The sequence below is a fragment of the Protobothrops mucrosquamatus genome, unplaced genomic scaffold, assembly GCF_001527695.2.
Source record: "Protobothrops mucrosquamatus isolate PMUCROS unplaced genomic scaffold, P.Mucros_1.0 scaffold182, whole genome shotgun sequence".
NCBI lineage: Eukaryota > Metazoa > Chordata > Lepidosauria > Squamata > Viperidae > Protobothrops > Protobothrops mucrosquamatus.
In genome coordinates, this window is record NW_015386541.1 from 141,087 (window position 1) to 160,939 (window position 19,853).

The following is a 19,853-nucleotide window of genomic DNA, read 5'->3' on the forward strand; positions in this document are numbered from 1 at the left end:
CTCTGACTTTGGCTAATTAGAGTTTATTAGCAAAAAAAAAAAAAAAGATTCTGGCCTATATCTTAAATTCCTGTTCTGAGGTTGGCTCTTGTGAAGGAATGTTAAGTTTCAAGAAAGCAGAGGCTTCCAAGAATCAATACAGCTCAGACAGCTGGATACAATAGTTGTTTACACGTCACATCAAGCCACAAAACAGGTAACCACATTTTAGCTTAGTTTGTTGTGCAACTTGGCCCATGGGGTCAATGCCGGATTTAGACTTGATGTGGCCCTAAGCCAGGGTTCTTCAAAGTTGGCAACTTTAAGACTTGTGGACTTCAACTCCCAGAATTCCTCAGCTAGCCCTGGCTGGCTGAGGAGTTCTGGGAGTTGAAGTCCACAGGCTGAGGAATTCTGGGAGTTGAAGTCCACAAGTCTTAAAGTTGCCAACTTTGAAGAGCCCTGCCCTAAGCTGTATAAAGCTTGAAGGCCTCTTTTAAAAAATTGCACTGGAAGGTCTCACAAAGGTGTGTACCAAAACAGAATCTTTGGTCACAAAAAAATTGAAAACATATATGTGTTTGAATTACATATAAGGCCATTTTAAAAACTACACACAAACATTTACTAGGCAAGATTTTAAAAACTACAGTGCACACAAAAGCCACATAAAATGCTTAAAAAAAAACACCTTAAATTTTGGGAGGTCCTATGGATTGTGAGGTGTACACTGTGGCTTGTTTAATTTATGCCTCAATCCAACAATGCATGTGGTTGATTCATAGCTCGCTTCATATCACATTTTTACATCAAATCAGTCCAATAACTAATGCCCAGATCTTGAAGTGAAAGTTCAGCCATTTAAAGCAGGATGTGTTGGGATTAACACCTCAAGCTGATAAATTCCTTTGTTCAAGCACAGCATTTATGTGACTCTTGTCATTATGGAACCGTTACCGTATCTTGAAAAAAGAGGTTCTGATGGCATCTAATATTTGCATATTACTCCTCAAGTAAAGAGATTCAGGCAGCACCAGATACCTGCATTCAAACTGCCTTCCGAAGGACAGGTAATAGCAAACCAAAAATGGATTACATGAATTCCTAACAAAAAGGCTTTGCAGAGTCAGAAGCTTGGGGATTAAGGAAATTGATTGATTTTGGTGCTTCCTAAAGCAGTGTTTCTCAACCTTGACAATTTTAAGGCATGTGGACTTCAACTCCCAGAATTCCACAGCCAGATTGCTGGCTGTGGAATTCTGGGAGTTGAAGTCCACATGCCTTAAAATTGTCAAGGTTGAGAAACACTGTCCTAAAAGCAAGATCAAAGGTTTGGAGTGGATCATTTTCTCTGAAATGCATGTTCACCATTGGGTCTAACACAGAAAAAAAAAATAAAAACCCTTAAGTCATATATTTTCTAGAAGGAGGCAGCAAACCTTTACGTTCTTTCAGTCTCTGGACTTCTGCCCTAGCCCGAGAGCTGGAATAAATTCACTAAGAAGCAAGGAGGAGACTTTACAGTAAGAAGTTTATTGCACTATGTTTTGAGTGCTAAACCAGAAATTGTGCCTATTAAGCTCGGTTCACATTGAAGCTCCAGCATTGCTATTCTATGACAGAATGTGTAGCCCTGTATACCGAACTGCTCCCCCACCCACCCCCACCCCCAATCAGTTCTGTTAGGTTTGAAATACAAGCTAATATACTGTAATACAATACAGTGAAACTGAAAGGGGAAAACAAAACAATACATAGGGAAAAAGAAAAGAAATCCAATTTATTTTACAGGTTTAGGGCAGAACTTTAGGAAATTTTAAAAAATCTGGCTTCGACACATTATGCTGCAGCATTTTTCGGTCAAAATAACACATATATTTTTTTGAGTTCATAAGATCTGATTACAAGGAGCTGCGTTGTTATGCACATGTGTGACAGCCGGAGCAGGAAATTAGGAAAGACAGTTCTATTTGTTTTCTTCATAGAATTATGCTTCCAGGTAAACATGATCTTTCTTAAATGTAAGACATGCCACTCAGAACATTTGTATGTTTTACAACAATGTGAAAAAACAACGTATCAAGGAATCTGACATTTGGGACTTTATTTATAGATTTACTAACTGAAATCAGTCAAGACTGCAATCTTACAAACATTCAGGGGTGTCAGTTTCCCTAAATTTAAAGAAGTTCTCAATCAACATGTACAGGATTGCAATCCAGGTCACCCACTTTGAGATTTGAGTGGCATATCATCACAATCAGTTTTTCACACAAGTTTGTCAGGAAGCTTTAATGATTTTTAGACTCAAAATATTTAAAAGGACTACTATATATATATATATCAAGTGATTCAGCACAATATACCATGAGATACCCTGTTGGAGAGCTGGAAGGCCTTGTCTGTATTCACTGACAGAGCAGCTGGAGGAACTCACTGGAGCCTGGTGCTGCACAAAGACTGAAGAATATAAATTAAAAAAATCTTCAGCAAACACATTTTTAAAAGCAGAACTGAGCTGGAAGACAAACAGCTCAGTTGAACTGAAGCAATTTGGCAGAGAAGTAACTTAAAATGAATTAACTGACAAACAAAACCTCCCGCCTTTCCTAATCAAAATCAGTTTCCCGATATTTTACACAAAGACAACATAAACCATATGAGGCATTGACAGTGTGTGATCCCCAAGTCTCCCTTAAGAACCTGGCGGAAAGTTAAAAACAAGGCAATCAGTGGTTAAGGTGAACTCTATGAGAGGCTAAAGCTGGAAAAATGCCCACAGGCACTAGGAGCTCAAGATGCCAACGGATGGGAAAGCAGCACGAGAAGACAAGAGACTTGATTCAACTGCTAAGATCTCTCCAAGTAGGAAATGGACCACCTCTTCATCCATCCTGGATGATAGTTGGCATTTTAAATGTTTTCACCAAAAACATTCGTGGTCTGTCTCTTTGCTGGAAGATTGTTTTTTTTGTTTCCCCCCCCCCCTGCTTAAATTGCAGGAAGTTAACTTCTAACTCAAAACATTTAAGATAACATGTAACTGTAGACAAATGTTGAGCAATACATCTCAGCACTGAAGACAACATCGGAAATACCCACCATCGTGTAATTTGGACATCTGCATAATAAGAGCATGAAACGCCACAGTTAAACATATCACAACCACCAGCGTTATGAAATGAGCCCATGCCCTGGCCTTCTTCCTGGTGCCTCTTCAGGTGTAAACTGAAAGATGCTTGTAGATACCACCTGGTTAAGGGCTTTAACCCAGAATATCAGATTTACCGATGCTGCCTCTCCCTCCCTGGTACAAACGACCAGTTACCAGATAACCTAGACACTTACATATATCACACTATTTCTAAAAGCACCCCACAGGGTTTAAGGCTGCTGCTCACTCACATGGACCATACGAAACTCCAATTCTATCTTCCAGGTTTCACCAAAATGAAAGAGAATCCACAATCTAAAACTAAAAAGTAATAATAATTTCAGGCTAGGACCTCATTTAGGGCTCCCCGTCCTACTCCACCATTACAATTTCTGCACATACTCTGGTGTTCCTCTACACATAAAATCAATCTGGTTTTCTTCCACCAAAAAAAGATTAAAAATACAGAAAAAAACAAGGAAACTCCCATCGCTTGGCAGATGATCAGACTATAACATGAGAAGACAATCCTGCGCTGAAATGTTTCGTTTTGATTTTATTTTTTTTTTATCACAATCATTATCATTAGGAGAAAGGCGGAGGAGCCCTGACTCCACGACGGCCAGGATGTCGCTCAATGCAAGAATTACGATTCCAGATTCCGCAAGTCCAGAAAGACAGCCATGATAGCGTCAAAGACATCACAAAGGGACTTGGCTTACTGCACGATGCAGTGCCCGTTGGCATCTCTAAAGCGTAACCTCATCTTCGGTCGGTATTTCTCAAGATAGAGCAGCTGTTTGGAATTGAAGGCTCCTCTCCTCTTCCTGAAATACAAGAACATTTCCGGCGCGTTAGTATGTAAATGCTGAGCCGTTTTCTAAAACAGAACAGCCCCAGGGGGTAGACAATTTTCTATCCAGCCCTTCCAGTCTACCCCAAGGACAGCAAGACACGAGACAAAGCAAGTTAGTGGCACGTGTGCTCACAAGGGCAAGTGGATCCACAGATTTACTTGATTGCTACCTGCATTAATTTAACAACAGGACAGCCCCAGCTCTCGCCCAGAAAAAAAACTGAAACAGAAAGCAAGCAGGAGGAGACGGAATACCCCAGAAGATCAACCCCACTCACTGTCTTATAAACTGCACAGCGTCTTCATACTTCATTCCACATTCAATGAGTGCAAGGGCAACCAGAACTGGAGCTCTAGAAGGGCATGAAATATTAAGACAGATTTAAAACTGGTCCAGCAAACATTCAGAAATAAATCCAGTTAGCATCGCCGTTGGCCCAAGAGAGTTTCGGCCTAGCAGCAACAGAACACCTGCTCTGATCTCGATTCAAGCTCAAGTCAATGGCCTTCTGGGTGACGACAGCCACAGTTTGTAAATTTTGTTGAAACAGCTCATTACAAATAAATAAGACGTGGGGAAGAATATAAAGATACTTTTGCTTTGTGATTAGTTAGGAAGAATTTTTAATGAGCTGATTTAACACTGCAACCCACTGCAACCTAACAGTTGCAGACACCCTGGGCTTAGCTTATCCATCCTTTATATTACCAAGCACTCAGAAAGATGTTATTGGTTAAGATATTGATATCTTAAGATTGCGATATCACAGGCTATTAGCATAAAAAGGAAGTCTAACACCAAATCAGGCAACTCTCCACCAACAGCCCGAGGCTCAACACACTAATGCAGACTAAAACTCCCAATGCATATAATAATATCTGCAAATGTTTCACATTCGAAACATCCCAAGCTCAAAATAGATATTTCAAGTTTGAAACAGGCTGGTCTGACTATATTGAAAAGAGTGTTTCAAGTTCTGGACACCCGCAGGAACTTCAGACCAGCCTTGTTTCATATTTGAAATGCTGCTACACCTCTAATAACCATGCACACACTAGGGCAACTTATTGGGAGCAGATAGGTTATCTAGAGGGGTAGCTAAACTAAGCTAAATTATTTTCAAGCTGAACCCTGAGAATTATCAGAACCCTGAGGCGTATCAGAGGCCTGTACTTTAGCACTGGCAGATTGATGCTCATGCTTTAGAATGTCATAAAGATGAGTGTTTTGAAAGAATAAACAGGAAACAAAGACTGTACATGGTTAAAGATTAGCTTAATGAAGAAAAAATAATGTACTTGTGCCTCACCAGGGCTCTCTTTCTAAGGGAAAATCTCTTTGCAAGAAGCATATTGCTGTACCAATATTTTTATGAGCAACTGCTCAGAGGGAGGGTAGAAATCTATGGAGTGGACTAGTCACTTTCCCGCAGACAAACAAATGCCTATTTACAGGCAGCTGCCTTCACTCAAAAGAAACTGGGCCACATTCATCCAGTGACACAAGGGATAAGCAAACTTTGACAGCATACCTGACGTAAGTGGGCAGCAATATTACCTGTCAAAACCACAATGAGCCTAAAATGGCTGTGACAAAGCAAGACTCCCTGTCCTAGAAATCCACACAAATAAATCTCAACTTTGCTAAGCTAAGCACAGCCTCACCCAATTTGCCTTTTTCCTCTATCCCACTCACCTTCCCCCCCCTCAAAAAAACCCCCAGTATTACAGTTAGTTCTCCTGCTCTAACTTAAGACAAGTTTTACCTTCCCAATCCTGCCACGCAGTGCACAGCAACACAGCAGCCTGGTTCCTCACGGAATTTGGTTTTCAAGAGGTTGAACCACTCCTCCACAATTTCACCAGGGGGCGGGGCTCCGTCATCGAACGGCCAGTCCTTGGGAAGAGAAGAGGAATATCCAGTTTGGTCTGATGGTCAAGGTGCCTGGCTACCTCACAAGTTCTAGACCAGGGGTAGGCAACCGTGGCTCTTTTATGACTCGTGGGCTTCAACTCCCAGAATTCCTGAGCCAGCCATGCTGAGGGGGAAAAAGGGAGAGGTTTCCAAGCTGAACCAAGCTGGCTCAGGAATCCTGGGAGTTGAAGTCCACGAGTCATAAAAGAGCCCAGGTTGCCTACCCCTGTTCTAGTCCAATCTTAGACACGAAAGCCGTCTGGGTGACTCTGGGCCAATCCCCAGAAGACGTGTCTACGGAGATTCTCAGTCCTCCACATCATGGTTGTCTCAAAGGTGCTTTTTCAGAAGACAACTGGAAGATTTCACACCATTTGCACACTGACTCAAGTGACTCTGAGGGCAACAGCTCTCGGAAATTCGGAGATTCTAATGACCAGATGACTGCAAAGGAATATATGTACTTCCATCCCCAACCACCACCACCACCCACTCAGTACTGAAGAAGTTTCTTGGATGAGAAGCAAAATGGAAAAAAAAACCAAAGTCCAGTTGCCTTTTGAAAAAGCACCTTTGAAACCCCAGAAGAGTCCAACTTTAGGCATGAAATCCTGCTGGGCAACTTTGAGCCAGTCCCTCTCTCTCAGCCCAATTCACTTCAGAGTGGTGCTGCTGTGGAAAAAAATAAGAGGAAAGAGTATTGTGTGTTTTCACTGCCTTAAGGCTGGAAACAAACAAACAAACAAACAAACAAACAAACAAACGTGAGGTCCATCATTCTAGGCCAGGGGTAGGCAACCTTGGCTCAGGAATTCTGGGAGTTGAAGTCCACGAGTCATAAAAGAGCCAAGGTTGCCTACCCCTGTTCTAGGCTGAATAGAAGCGGGATGCCACCCATTTCTTCCAAGCAGGCAGAACAGAGTAAACACACACACCCCTTTCTTCAAGGCTTCCACCAAATTCCATTAAACTGATGGGAACAACTTAAAACAGGAGGCACGAGGCACACACACTCTGAAGAGGCAACAATCAGGCTCCTAATTCAGATCTGTGTAACATGAGGCCCCAGAAAATATGGATGCAATCCCAGTGAATGCAAATACTGCTACTAAATTTGTTTTTATATCCCAGATACAAAAAAAGTATTAAATATATGAGTGGAGTTTAATCTCACACAGAGACAGAGAATTATGTTTAGTTAAATGTAATGCTTATTAAATGTAATTGAAATAAAATTTAGTTTTGAATTGGAGGAAGGTCCAGAAAAATCTTTAGATATACTTTCATCTTCTAAGGCATATATTAGTGTCATTTTAATAATGTGAAGAGAAAAAAAATGCTTTGGGGGAAGCAAAAGTTTGCTTGGCCACTGCACCATTCTGGAGAAAGATTAAGGCAGTTATTCCCACATCCTTCATATTCAGTACAATCCCACTTTGAAGTAGGAATCGTAGGACATGTTTCTGAGAATCTATGTAATAGTCAAATGTCAATTGAGGCTAGGAGCAAAACAACTCACTTACAAAACTGAAATACTCAAGTGCCTGTTTTTGTTTTTGTTTTTTCTGGAAAGAAGTAGTAGCCGGTCTTGAAGTGAAGGAATAAATAAACACAAGTTTTCTCAGAAGATTTGCCGTGAAAGTTGACATCCCCAAATGTCCAATGGAAAAACAATTCAAAATTTGAACCCTTCCCCAAATTTATAGTTTAGCAAAGCGTGCGAGTGTATATGTTCGTATTATTAAATTAAAATGGAATTTTCTTACGTCCAAGATATGGCTGGGCAGGCAGGTTTGTCCCAGTCTTACAACCTAAGATATGACATAGGAGAGGAAAGGGATGCAGAAGTAAATTGGGATGTGCTTAGGCTGAATTACCCCAAGAGTAGGATTCCAGGAAACCATTGAGTAGGGAGCTGGTGAGAACAAGATGGCCTCAAGAGTTCTAAAATACAGTGAAGCAATGGAGAAAGGAGAAAGTCCCAAGAGAGATAACTTTCAACCCATGTAGTTGAAGGAATGAAAGTTGCAGACAGGAAAGTATTGAGATGTGAAAAAAGGAAAAATAATGAAGATCTTTGAAGAGAAGGGCAAGGTCTCTAAGTTGGCTTGCTGGAATGAACAGCAAGCCAACTTAGAGATCTAGAGGAAAGGCAATTAAAACTAAACGGCTTTTGGAAATGGAATATTAGAAATGGAAAAGAATGCGCAGAACCAGAAGGCTGAAGGAGAGGCTAGAGATAAAGGGGACATTCACCAGAGTTTTTGTCACTGGAAAAGAGAGAAAGGACTATGGTCTCCAACCCCCAGTCCGTGGACCGGCATCGGTCCATGGCATGCCAGGAAACTGAGCCGCGCAAACAAGCAAAACCCCATCCGCGGGATGCAGGCAGTACATGCCCCCTCCGGTCCACAGAAAAACCTCTCTCCAAGGAACCGGTCGGTCCCTGGTGCTCAAAAGGTTGGGGACCTCTGGTATATAGATCCACACAACCTGCATCCTGAACAGACATCCATGAGGATGGAAACTAATCAAGGAGAGAAGCAACCTAGAACTAAGGAGAAACTTCCTGACAGTGAGAACAATTAACCAGTGGAACAACCTGCCTCCAGAAGTGGTGAATGCTCCAACAGTGGAAATTTTTAAGAAGAGACTAGAGAGCCATCTGTCCGAAATGGTGTAGGGTTTCCTGCCTGAGCAGGGGGTTGGACTAGATGACCTCCAAGGTCCCTTCCAACTTTATTATTATTATTATTATTATTATTATTATTATTATTATTATTATTATTATTATTATTATTATTATTATTATTATTATTATTTAAGATATCAAAGGAAGAAGCAACAGGCTCAATGCAGGCATCCTTGCTGAAATACATCCTATAGAATTTGTTTCATATCGTGTTATAAGCACTCATGAGAACGTGTTATCGGCAAGAAGCTACCGGAAGTTAATTAAAGCACCTCAATGAATCAGCCTCTGTTTAGAACTCAAAAGCCCTTTTATTTCACAGGTTCATAGCTAGAGAGGACCTTTCCCGCAGCGCCTTATCAGAATGGATGCCCTGCACTAGAGGGGCTTCCCACTCACAGAAAGAGGCACAAGTGCTGCGGTTCAGGGCAGAACCACTGAAAAGTCATGAGACAGGAAGAACTGAGATGTCTTTTAAGCAGCAACGGAAGCTGACTAAGTTGCAAGACTCATAAAATGCACCCTTTGATTCTGAAGGAGGCCCAAAAGGACAAGAGCTGCATTCATTGCTACTAGGGATATATTTATAACTTGCTAAATTTGTTTCATGTTTGTTTTTCTTCCCAAGTAGCCCATGAACTGGCTGTTATTATTCCCTGTTTTACATGTTAGGGAACAGATTCTAAGCCAGGAAGAACGGTTTTTAGACATATTTATATGCTGGATTTATATCCTTCAGGAACGCAAAGGGCCATATATGGCGTTCCTCCTTCCCATTTTCCCCACCACAGGTTGGACAGAGAGAGTAAGTTGGCTCCAAGGACATCAAAGGAGCTTCCAGAAAAGACCAACACTTTTACCACTCTATCACATTAGGTCCTTCAGGGCCACAACGTTTTTACAAATACAAACCTGCAAATTGGTACCTATCTTTCAGTCAAATAATTAGGCTCCCGTACTGCTCAAAGCTTGCTCTCTGAGCCTGCTAAATATAATTTACAAACATAGTCAACCAACCCACAACCACTAGAGTCAAGATATGTTTTGTTCCAGACACACTGACTTTTCTGCGACACCTTCTAATGAAACCGTTCTTAGAAAAGAATTTTTGTTATCGTTAACCAGGCCTGCTTTTCAAGCACGAGCTATTCCTGGAAGCCAACACATGAACTTGTGATGTTTCAACAACTGCCATGGATTAATCTGAATAAAATCCCATGACCATCCCCCTCTTGTCTTTTCCTTGATGGAATGCCTTCCTTATGAGGTCTTGTTTACCAACATTATAAAAGAGGGCACTGGAATTAAATGTAATCTGCCAAGGCAAAATCAGTGGAATCTTGGATCCGTCTTGGTTCTCAAAACAGTCTCCAAGATTACAAGAGTATCTTTGAATTGTAATTTTTAAATTGCTTTAAATTGCCCCGTAATTAAGAAAGTGGGAGGTAACAGCAAGGCCCAAGGTCATCTGGTGCTTTGGAAGGATTTCTGCTTGAATTTCCCTGGCCTACATGTACTCTGTAGAATTCATTGAATACACTCCCCTCCCCACCTTAATCTGGTAACTATTCAGCTCTATTTCTGAAAGGTGGTAAAATATGTGAAGTCTCTTTTAGGACCAAAGAAATGACCCAACTAGGAGGAGAGGGAAGAGAGAATTAAATCAAAACTCTCTTAGTGTTCATAGCATGATTTTTCAGGATGCTGGTAATATAAGCCAGACGGATGCATTTAGTACCGTATTTCCCCAAATATAAGCCCTAACCAGAAAATAAGCCCTAATGCGTCTTTTGGAGCAAAAATTAATATAAGTCTCGGTCTTATTTTTCAGGGAAACACGGTAGCCACTGTTGCAAAATATTAGGAAACTTTCAGTTCTATAAGGCATTGCCAAAGATGCTACATGAAAGTCTAGAGTACATTTTCCATTAAACTTGAACAAATCACACCTATTACCTGTGTAATATTATCTGTACTCAACCCATGTTTATACTTGGTCCAGTGACGTACAGACTGAGATTGTTAAGGAATAAATGCAAATAAGAAATAAAATAGAGGTCCTGAAGCTCAATCATTCCCACTTAGTCCCTGCTGCCAGTGGGAGGAGTTAACCAAAGCAGTGAATTTCCTCAGAGTTTCTTCAGTGTTTTTTTCCAATTGGTTTCCCATGGTTTTCCCATGATTTGCTATTCTCTCTCTCTCTATCTTCTGAGAGAGAGAGAAAGAGAGAGAGAGAGAGAGAGAGACTTAGATCTGTTGAAATGAGAGAGTTCTACTCCAATTTGTTGTTGACAAAATACTATTTTGCTTATTCATTGTTCCATTTCATAGTTTATGTATTACCAGTTTACATTTGTTTGTGAGAGAGAGATTAACAAGCAGTAAGAAGATGAAACAAAATATTATATGACATTTAGGGATGTTATCACATCAGTGCTTAAGAATAATCCAAACCCCAATTCCCCACATGCATGAGGAAAGGCTTAGTCATCCTTCTCTGGGTCTCTGCTGCTTTCTAGCATTAGCACATAAGTCAGCTCTGGCATTTACTGATTATGAGCAAGCATCAGAGTAAGAACCCACCCTTCCTCTTCTTGGTTTCTCATCCCCAGGATATTACTATGAGACAAGCAAGACAGTTTATAATCAGATGATGATAGCCTGCCATGGCAGCTGTGGCTGGGGTGTCAGCCCTACAAGGTAAACTAAGAAACTATGTGTGTAAAACTACTCTTATTAAGATTGGCTATAATAACAGATCGGAACAGGTAGAGGTTCCTTCTGAACCTCTGAATGAGCTTCTCCTATTCTCTTTTATCTTCACAGGAATTTAGGAGGTGTCCGAGATGCTTTCAGATCTCTCCCCCCACCCCCACCACCCAAAAAATCTGGACTTCTGTGATGTTTATCTGCCTATTGCCTCAAAAATGGATCTGTTATGGTCATCCTCTATATTCCTTCACTAAGCCATAGTTTGCTTTAGCAGTCAGCAGCTGGTTAAACAAATTACATTCTGCTTTAATATAGTATATGACTTGAGCCACTTTCTCATTCATGTCTTTGGGCTGGTTTGCATCGTACAATACATCAAAATATGCTCAGCAGCTAAAAAGCAACATGCTGGTATACACTACTCAGATCATAATCACGGGTCCCTCAGAAAACAGGCAGTTAACCGCCTGTAATTATTTCCTCTGTGACTTCTCTAGCTAAGAACTTAGTTCAATATATCTGCCGAAGGGACCAATTTGAAATCTTTGTCTGTTCTGATGTGAACAAGAAGCTACTTATACTTCTTCCTCTAAATGAGTAACTGTCAAACCTTGACTGGTCATAGACTTAAAGAGAGAAAAATGCAAGCTGCTTTAGAGCCCAGATTCCAAACCAATTTTACACAGCAGCAGGGACGTTCCACAGCATTAAAAAGACATTTAGCAACGACACTGAAATATTGCCATATTGTCAGTCCCATTCTGTTTTGACTTTCTTTTCCAAAGATCGAAAAAATACTCACCAGAACTTGTATTCCTTCTTTTTCAACAGGTGCTTTATCATAGGTAGCATCGCAAACTCGAACCAAGGTTGTCACGCCGTATTTCTTCAGCTCCTTTTGTGAACAAACAGGAAACGTGTCCAATTTATTTCCCAGAGTAAGGGGCAAAAAAGTGTCATTTCTGGAGACATGCAGCTTGATTAATAACTGTTAACTTACAGCAACCTATCAAAAGAAAGTACTTTTGCTGTAACCTAAGATGGCTGCCCTGGTGCCTCTGTGTCAACAATGCATAAAAAAGAATTTTTATGCATTATAAAGCAGTACTTAAAAACTGTGAACTCTTTGGAATTTTCAATATTTCTGCATAAATACAGGTAGTTCTCAAGTTATGACTGTAATGGAGCCTGCCAATCATGGTCATAAAGCAGGTCAGGTCACTTGAATGACCTGGTTTTATAGCCTTTTTGCGGCAGTCATTAAATCAACATCAGGGTCATAAAGCAGCCACAGCAATTGTTTGCTTATGGGCATGGCTTTGCAAAAAATTGGAAATAAATGCTGGGTTTGGGCAAGACCATTGCAAAATGCAGTCACGTGACCATAGGACACTGCAAAGACCTCTAAATGTAGTCCAGTTGCCAAGCGCCCCAAATGGAATCACATGGGGTGGTGGTGACCATGGCAACTGGCAATCCAAGGTCATCAGGACCCTCCAGGTAGATCCGTTGGAGCCTCAACCAGTCAGTCTGGGACTCCTTGTATGACCTACATCGTCTTGTGATTCTAAAACTAGATAAAGAGTTGCCAATTAAACAAGTGAGTAAAAACCATTGTTCGTTTATTTATTACTAGCTGTACCCGGCCACGCGTTGCTGTGGCTCAGACAGGTTAAATGTTTTTACCTGTCACAGGTGTGACATCTATATAATAGTAGGTATATAAAAACACGCGCGTATTCGAATGCAACGTTGTGTCAAAATTTCAAAGCAATCGGTGAAGAACCTTTGGAGATTTAAGATTTTGAACAAACGAACATTTACATTTTTATTTAGATAGATTGAGGAAAATAATCCAAAGCTATGTACTTGCATGTGGCAAAAGTATGTGAAGTAGGAATTCAAATTCATGTAAAGAAGAAATTATAATTCCTTTGATTGAAACACCTGATTCTAATCAGGTATAATGTTTTTAACGTATTTAATTTGCCTGGAGAACAGGTAAGGTTTAAGGTCATATCTATGATGAAATATTGAAAACTCAAAAAAGATTCACATCTGTTAAGCACCAGTGTAAATATTTCTAGTTTTCCTACAACACGGGCAACAGGCTTTTGGACCTCAGGAATGTAGTATCCCTTCATTTTTGCCTGTTAGTAGAAATAGTCAAGTAAAGTTAACTCTGAAAATAGAAGAAACCATCAATCTGGTAGTAAAACAAGTTTTAAAATTCATATATTCTGGAATTCATCCTCCATCAATAAAAACTAAGATGTACTACCAAGGTGGGGGGAAAAGGCGGGGAGAAAGTAATGTGGAATACACATTTTGCTCCATATAATTCTTCCCCATATATACAAATTTTGGTCTGAACATTTCCTGGGTAAAAATAATCCTACAGATACCTGCACTATATCTGGGACTATAGCGGAGAAACTGGCTTTTAGATAATTTTCAGAATTCATGCAGAAGCAACGCATCAGCTTTTCATCTGGAGTAAACTCTTCACAGACTGCAAAAACTGTTTAAATAAGTAACAGCCAAAAATACAAATTCTCTTAAGAGAAGCCCACAGGTTACAGTGACTTTATCAAAACAACTGCTTTGCTCTAACATTATATAGACAAGGAAATAGACAAGCAAGCTTTATCCACAGCCTGAAACAGAATATTTAAGAATGACTTAAATAAATGATTAGATCGATTAATCTCATTCACATGGAAATGGGCGGCTGTCTTGTTTGGACAGCCATCAAGCTTTACTTGTCTGAAATACTGCCTTGTTTTCTTATGGTAATCTATAGCAATAATTACTAGAGTAAGCAAATTATTTAATTTTAGTTGCAAATCCTATTTAAGAAATAAAGGAAAACTAGCATTCTGCAAAGCAAGACATTCGTTCTGCATTCCCAACAATGCTTCTGGACCCCATTAGCAAAAAGGGATTCTTGGGGGAGGTGTCAATCTATTCAATCCTGATTCCTGGTGATTACACAAACAAATCTATGCCATTTTCTTGGCCGCATTTTCAGAAGTGACTTCTTAAGGCTGAGAAAGTGACAGGCCCAGACTCATCCAGCTGGCTTTTGTGCCTAAGGCAGAACTAGAACTATGGAATTTAACTAACACTAAAGCTGCTCAAGGCCTTTTTAGAACAATAAAATGTCAGTGGGTCAAGGCTGCTTAGTACTGTGTGCATTCTAACATGTGATTGTTTTGCAACCATTTTGTGAAATGTCCATTGCACATTTTTAACCTGCAAATCTGTCGACCAGCTCAGAGAATTTGTCAGACCCCGAGCTTCGGTATCTGACACAGAGACTTTGGGAGAAAATGGGAAAACGTATTAGTCAGTTTTGCAAAGCGGGACTGAATTTAGGTGTTAAACCCACCAAAGACAAGGAAAAAAAACCTTATTTGTATTATTCATCATACTTCTCTATTATGTAAGCTATCAATCGCTGACAATTATGCAGGATCAATAATGGTCTCTTCTCAGCAAGTCAAGGGAATGACACAGTTCCTTTATTTTAAAAGCTGAAATAGACTTTTTTTTTTTAAATCACTGAATAGTTAAAAGTGACTAACCCAGATACGGCGACGTCCAGCTCCTCCTCACTTAACGACCTAAATTGGGACTGGCAATTTCATCACTAAGCGACGCAGTCATTGAGCAAAACATCATTTGACCACTCTGCTGAGCAGCACAGCTGCTCCTGAGCGAATCTCACGTGGTTAAGGGAGGACTCAATGAGATCCAAGCCATCGATGGAAGAAAGAGACTGCCTCTACTTCAATGCACCTCCATCTACCTACCTCTGCCCTTTTGGCTGCCGACTTAATTGCCGCCACCAAATGCCACCAAGCTGGCACTACAAGCTGGGAATCTTTCCAGAAAACAGGACCCAGCCAGGAATGGAACATGGTGCAGCACACACACCCATCCTCCCACAGCTCTCATCCCACCAGTGCACGGCCAGGATGCATAGCTCAGCAGAGGGGAGGCAGGTGAAGACCATGAAGGTCAGCAAAGGGGGGGGGGGTAGCAGTTGTAAAAGTAGATGGGCCCGAAGTTTGTTCATGTGACTCTGGGGGCACTGCAATGGCAGGAACTCTTGTTATCAGTATATTGGTTTCATCATAACTATTATCTGCTCCATATAGTTTCTATGAAAGAATGTCCTTTTTTTGGTAGGAACCCATGGGGAGAGTACTTTTAAAAGAATGAATTCTTCTCAATCATCTGTGAACCAACGGCAAAGGGATTTTTATGAATGGGCTACATGCAATTACTTTTGTGTTCTTTTGATGTGCCTTTTTCTTCCTCCTTTCCATTTCCCCATCTCTCAATACTTTCCCTAATGCTTCAGACTTTACACATCATAGATGGATACCCCTCTTACCTCTGTGAATTTGGTGAGGGTTGCATTGGTTGGGTTGTGGGTAATCAGGAAGCGCATAGTCTCGTAGGTAATCTCCACTGGAGCAGGACGGTTCATAATGGCGAAGGGAGGAAAGTGTATGAGGGCTAACAAAAATTAAAAATTAAAAATCAAATTGTGCAACGTTTCACAGCAGAAAACATTAAAAGACCACTAAAGTGGGGAATTGGTGAGAGCTTTCCTTATTTCCTTGGTCTTGTTCTTCAGAATAATTTTTCACTTTTCAGAAATTCTGGTTTTCTTGAGCATCTGCTGGAATTCAGCCTCAATCACTGCAGGTGGCACTCCTTCAGATTTTGCAGGTTTATACTACATGCAAAAAATAGGCAGCCTTGACTACATTTAGGCACTGGTGAGGCACAAAAAAAATGGTAAGGACAAGTCTTCTCTCCAACTCAGTTCAGCCAGGTTTTGCTTCTCTAGTGTCACTAAGAGAAAGAGGTTTCCAATGTGCAGAAGATAACCCCATATATTTGAGGGTTATGTCTCAGTGTCTTGAGTCTTCAAGGCCAGATTGAGTTACCCCACGTGGGACCCCAGCCTCCAGCTCACTTCTCAGCCAGGGTGCTGTGCTGGGCCCGGCAGAAATCTGCCCTGACACTCAGAATCGCCATAAATGTGTGGCTTGGCTTCAAATGGAAAACCTAAAAGACAAGCAAGAAAGTATCTAGGCTTACAGAGAGGTATTCATAGATTTTTAAGGAATGCATGTATGAAAGAGGCAACTCTCATAATACCTAGCATGTATACCCCCCTTCTACAGATGACACACTGTACTAATTCTTCTTGTATGCAGATTTAGAATTAATTCTGACTTCCACTGAAGCTTAATGCACTGGTTAAAAATTGTTACCTTTCAGAGGCTGCTTATGGAAGATTTAGTGTTAAGATATGAGAGTTGAGGGCTTCATTAAGTGCTCTGTTTGCCTCAAGCATAGGTACACCAGTCATGTCAGGAGGAAGCTGAAAATTAAGATCAGTTCAGCTCACATTTTCACAAGAAAGAGTGTTCCATGACGCACAATATTAAACAAATACCAGGAAATTCTAACCTGCCTCATTTCAGTGTTGATTTTTACCAAGGTTGTGACGTACATTACCGAAGACAATATACTAAGGAAGGGACTACATGCTTCAGTAGCCTGTTTATACATTCCCAGGTAAATACTTTAATCACTTCAGTAGCCTGTTTACACATTCCCAGGTAAGCACCCTCAACCCAATCTGAACTGCTTATGGAGAGGGCTTTTTAATCAAGGCAAAAAGTTAGCCGTGTCCTGAAAATGCTGAAAACGCCTAAATTTTATGGATTGTGTGTGAAAATAATTTAGCATTACACTGTCTGCCACAGTCTATTATGCTCACCTACTGGGGAAATACAGCCAAGTGAGTTTCACAATTCTATCCCCACCACATATTACGGAGAAGGTGGCACCAATAGGAGCACAGGGCTTTTCAGAATCAAAGACTACTTCGAAGGAAGGAAAGAGGTGCAGGAACCATGTGCCACAGAAACATTCCCTCACATTTTCCAGTTTCATTACTACTACTAAGATTTAAAGCTCTAAATCAGTGTTTCTCAACCTTGACAATTTTAAGGCATGTGGACTTCAACTCCCAGAATTCCACAGCCAGCATTGCTGGCTGTGGAATTCTGGGAGTTGGAAGTCCACATGCCTTAAAATTGTCAAGGTTGAGAAACACTGCTTTAAATCATTAGATGTATGGGACCACAGCTCAGGTTCCCAAGTAAACATGGTCTTCAATTTTTGTGCCAGCTGCAGAGTATAGCTGATGAAGTTCAATACTGTACATAGAAAATCCCAGACTGGCAAAGATAAGCTGTAAAAGGACACAACTTAATAAAATGTAGAAACGGTTGGCAGGGTGAGGGGGGCATTTTGAGGCATAAAGACTGATTTGCAATGCTGTTGTTCAATTTTATCTCTGCCTATTGGTGCATGTAAAGCAGAGGTCCCCAACCTTTTGGGCATCAGGGACCGGCTCCGTGGAGAGAGGTTTTTCCATGGACCGGAGGGAGCGTGGTTTTGTGTGCTGCCTGCATCCCGCAGATGGGGCTTTGCTTGTTTGTGCGGACTGGTTGCTGGCATGCTGCGGCCCGGTACTGGTCCACGGACCCGAGGTTGGGGACCTGTGATGTAAAGCATTCAGCTCCGCAAAGAATCTCAAATGGTCCAATAGCCAGGGAAGGTTTATGAAAGGAGGTGAAGCTATTTTCTAGGCAACCAGCTTGAAACAACACTGAATGCAGAGAAACTATCAACTGACACTAGGGAATCAATTAACAATATAGTTACAAGTGAGAAGAGATGTATAAAACAGCTACAAGCAGTAGCTGTTTTATAGATCTCTTCTCACTTGCTGTAGCTCTCCTTAACAATCCCAAAGGGATTAGACTTCTAATGGGTAGTTTATATAATAGAATGTTAACCTCTTCTACTTTTCATTTTTCCAACTGCCTTAAGACAGCCTGCAACTATTGAGTGGTAAAAAAAGACCACGATTCAAACCATAGTAACAGAGGAGGTCAATGATGAGGAAACACCTATTCACAAACAATAGAAATGTATTTGTTTTATATGTAGCATTGTAACTATAGAAAAGTATCACAGGCTAGCAAAGGAAAACCATCATTTCAAAAACGTCAAAAACTGAGATGGTATTACTATTTGCAAACCTGCAAACCAAAATATAAACTTTATATGACAGGGGTCTACAACCTTGACAACTTTAAGACTTGTGAACTTCAGCTCCCAGAATTCCTCAGCCAACTGTAGAAAAATAACTAAAATGACTATTATATGATTTTTCAAGGCCATCTTTGAGACATGGATCACAAATTTTAAAAAGTACTGTTGGAAGTCCAAGGTTCTTCTATATTACTTATTTTAATTTATGAGGATTGCTCATAAATTATCTATCAAAGTATAATAGAATATATACAAGAAAATATATTAAATAAATATAGAAGAAAACCATATGCATAGAGGTCTCTTTTTTGATCTTTTAAAATATCCTGATTTCTTTTAATTCTGATTCTTCTTTACCTTTTTTATTTAAAACATTTGCATTTTATTCTTCTCATAAGAAGAGTCATAAAGCAATTTACTTTTATAATATGGTCTCTGCCCACTCACTCGTAAACTTGATCATTAAGACTTTTATTAAACTCCAGCATGGCCATAATAATAAAAAAAAATGGCACGAAAGCAGAAAGTGATATTTCCTCTTTTCTTGCTTGTGTATTAAAAGCAGCAAACTTAACACTGTTGTCAAGAAGCAGTTACAAGTAGTCCTCAGTTTACAACCAGTCAATAACTATACAGATTTTTTTATGGCCACCAAATAGGTGCTTTATGACCCATAAAGCATTCTCCCAAGCATCATAAATGGTCATGCTGCCCCCCCCGTGACCATATGACATGTCAGGCACATGGCAATCAGTCCCCTTTATAACTGATTGTGACATTCTGTGGTCACGTGACTGCCGTTCAAACGCTTTTTTGCCAGTTTTCAGCAAAAACACCCATTCAAAGTGATTCATTCACACAACCACCATGTTCGCTTAACAAACAGAAAATATGAAGCTGAAAGGAAAAAAAATCTCAGAGTTTTCCCAAAAATATAATTTGGTTTTCATTGTAGTAAGAATGGATATAGCAGTTTTGGAAGTAACTTAGGAGTAAGTATATTTGGAATTAGATTAGGCAATAGATTAGGAACAAAACCAGTGTATAGGGACAACATGACCTAGGGACAGGAACATGGTTTAAACATTATCTAAGCTTAGCTCATTACACAGCCTTCCACAAAACTGGAGAGTCTCCAGCTGCACTGAAACTGCAACTCACAATCTCCAAACAGCATGAGCAACAGCCATGCTAATGGGAACTGTAGCCCTAACACACACTAGATAAAAGAAGCCAAGTTGATTAAACACATAATCCAGCAAAGTCCTGGGACAAATACTAAGTTTCACTGCCAACAAAACAGAAAATTTAAAAGGTACCTTGACAATGTTGTCCATTTAATTCAGATGCACTTACCGTATTTTTCGCTCTATAAGACGCACTTTTCCCCCCC

The 19,853-nt window shown here is 40.3% G+C and overlaps 1 protein-coding gene across 2 annotated transcripts in view; it reads right to left on the minus strand.

Annotated features, from left to right (window-relative positions):
* Window positions 1-1,491: 1,491 nt before the first annotated feature.
* PTP4A2 (protein tyrosine phosphatase 4A2) overlaps window positions 1,492-19,853 on the minus strand; it is a 23,874-nt gene continuing 5,512 nt past the window's right edge. Inside the window, exons 1-6 of one of the 2 annotated variants that reach the window (XM_015813698.1) lie at window positions 16,603-16,662; window positions 15,711-16,393; window positions 12,111-12,203; window positions 5,756-5,886; window positions 4,268-4,342; window positions 1,492-3,960 (exon numbers count right to left, since the gene is read on the minus strand). In XM_015813698.1, the coding sequence (XP_015669184.1) occupies window positions 3,852-3,960; window positions 4,268-4,342; window positions 5,756-5,886; window positions 12,111-12,203; window positions 15,711-15,806 (504 nt within the window). In that variant the 5' untranslated portion in view covers window positions 15,807-16,393; window positions 16,603-16,662 and the 3' untranslated portion in view covers window positions 1,492-3,851. Of the gene's footprint in view, window positions 3,961-4,267; window positions 4,343-5,755; window positions 5,887-12,110; window positions 12,204-15,710; window positions 16,394-16,602; window positions 16,663-19,853 lie in introns of those variants that run through there. The other variant, XM_015813697.1, reaches the window with a different exon arrangement.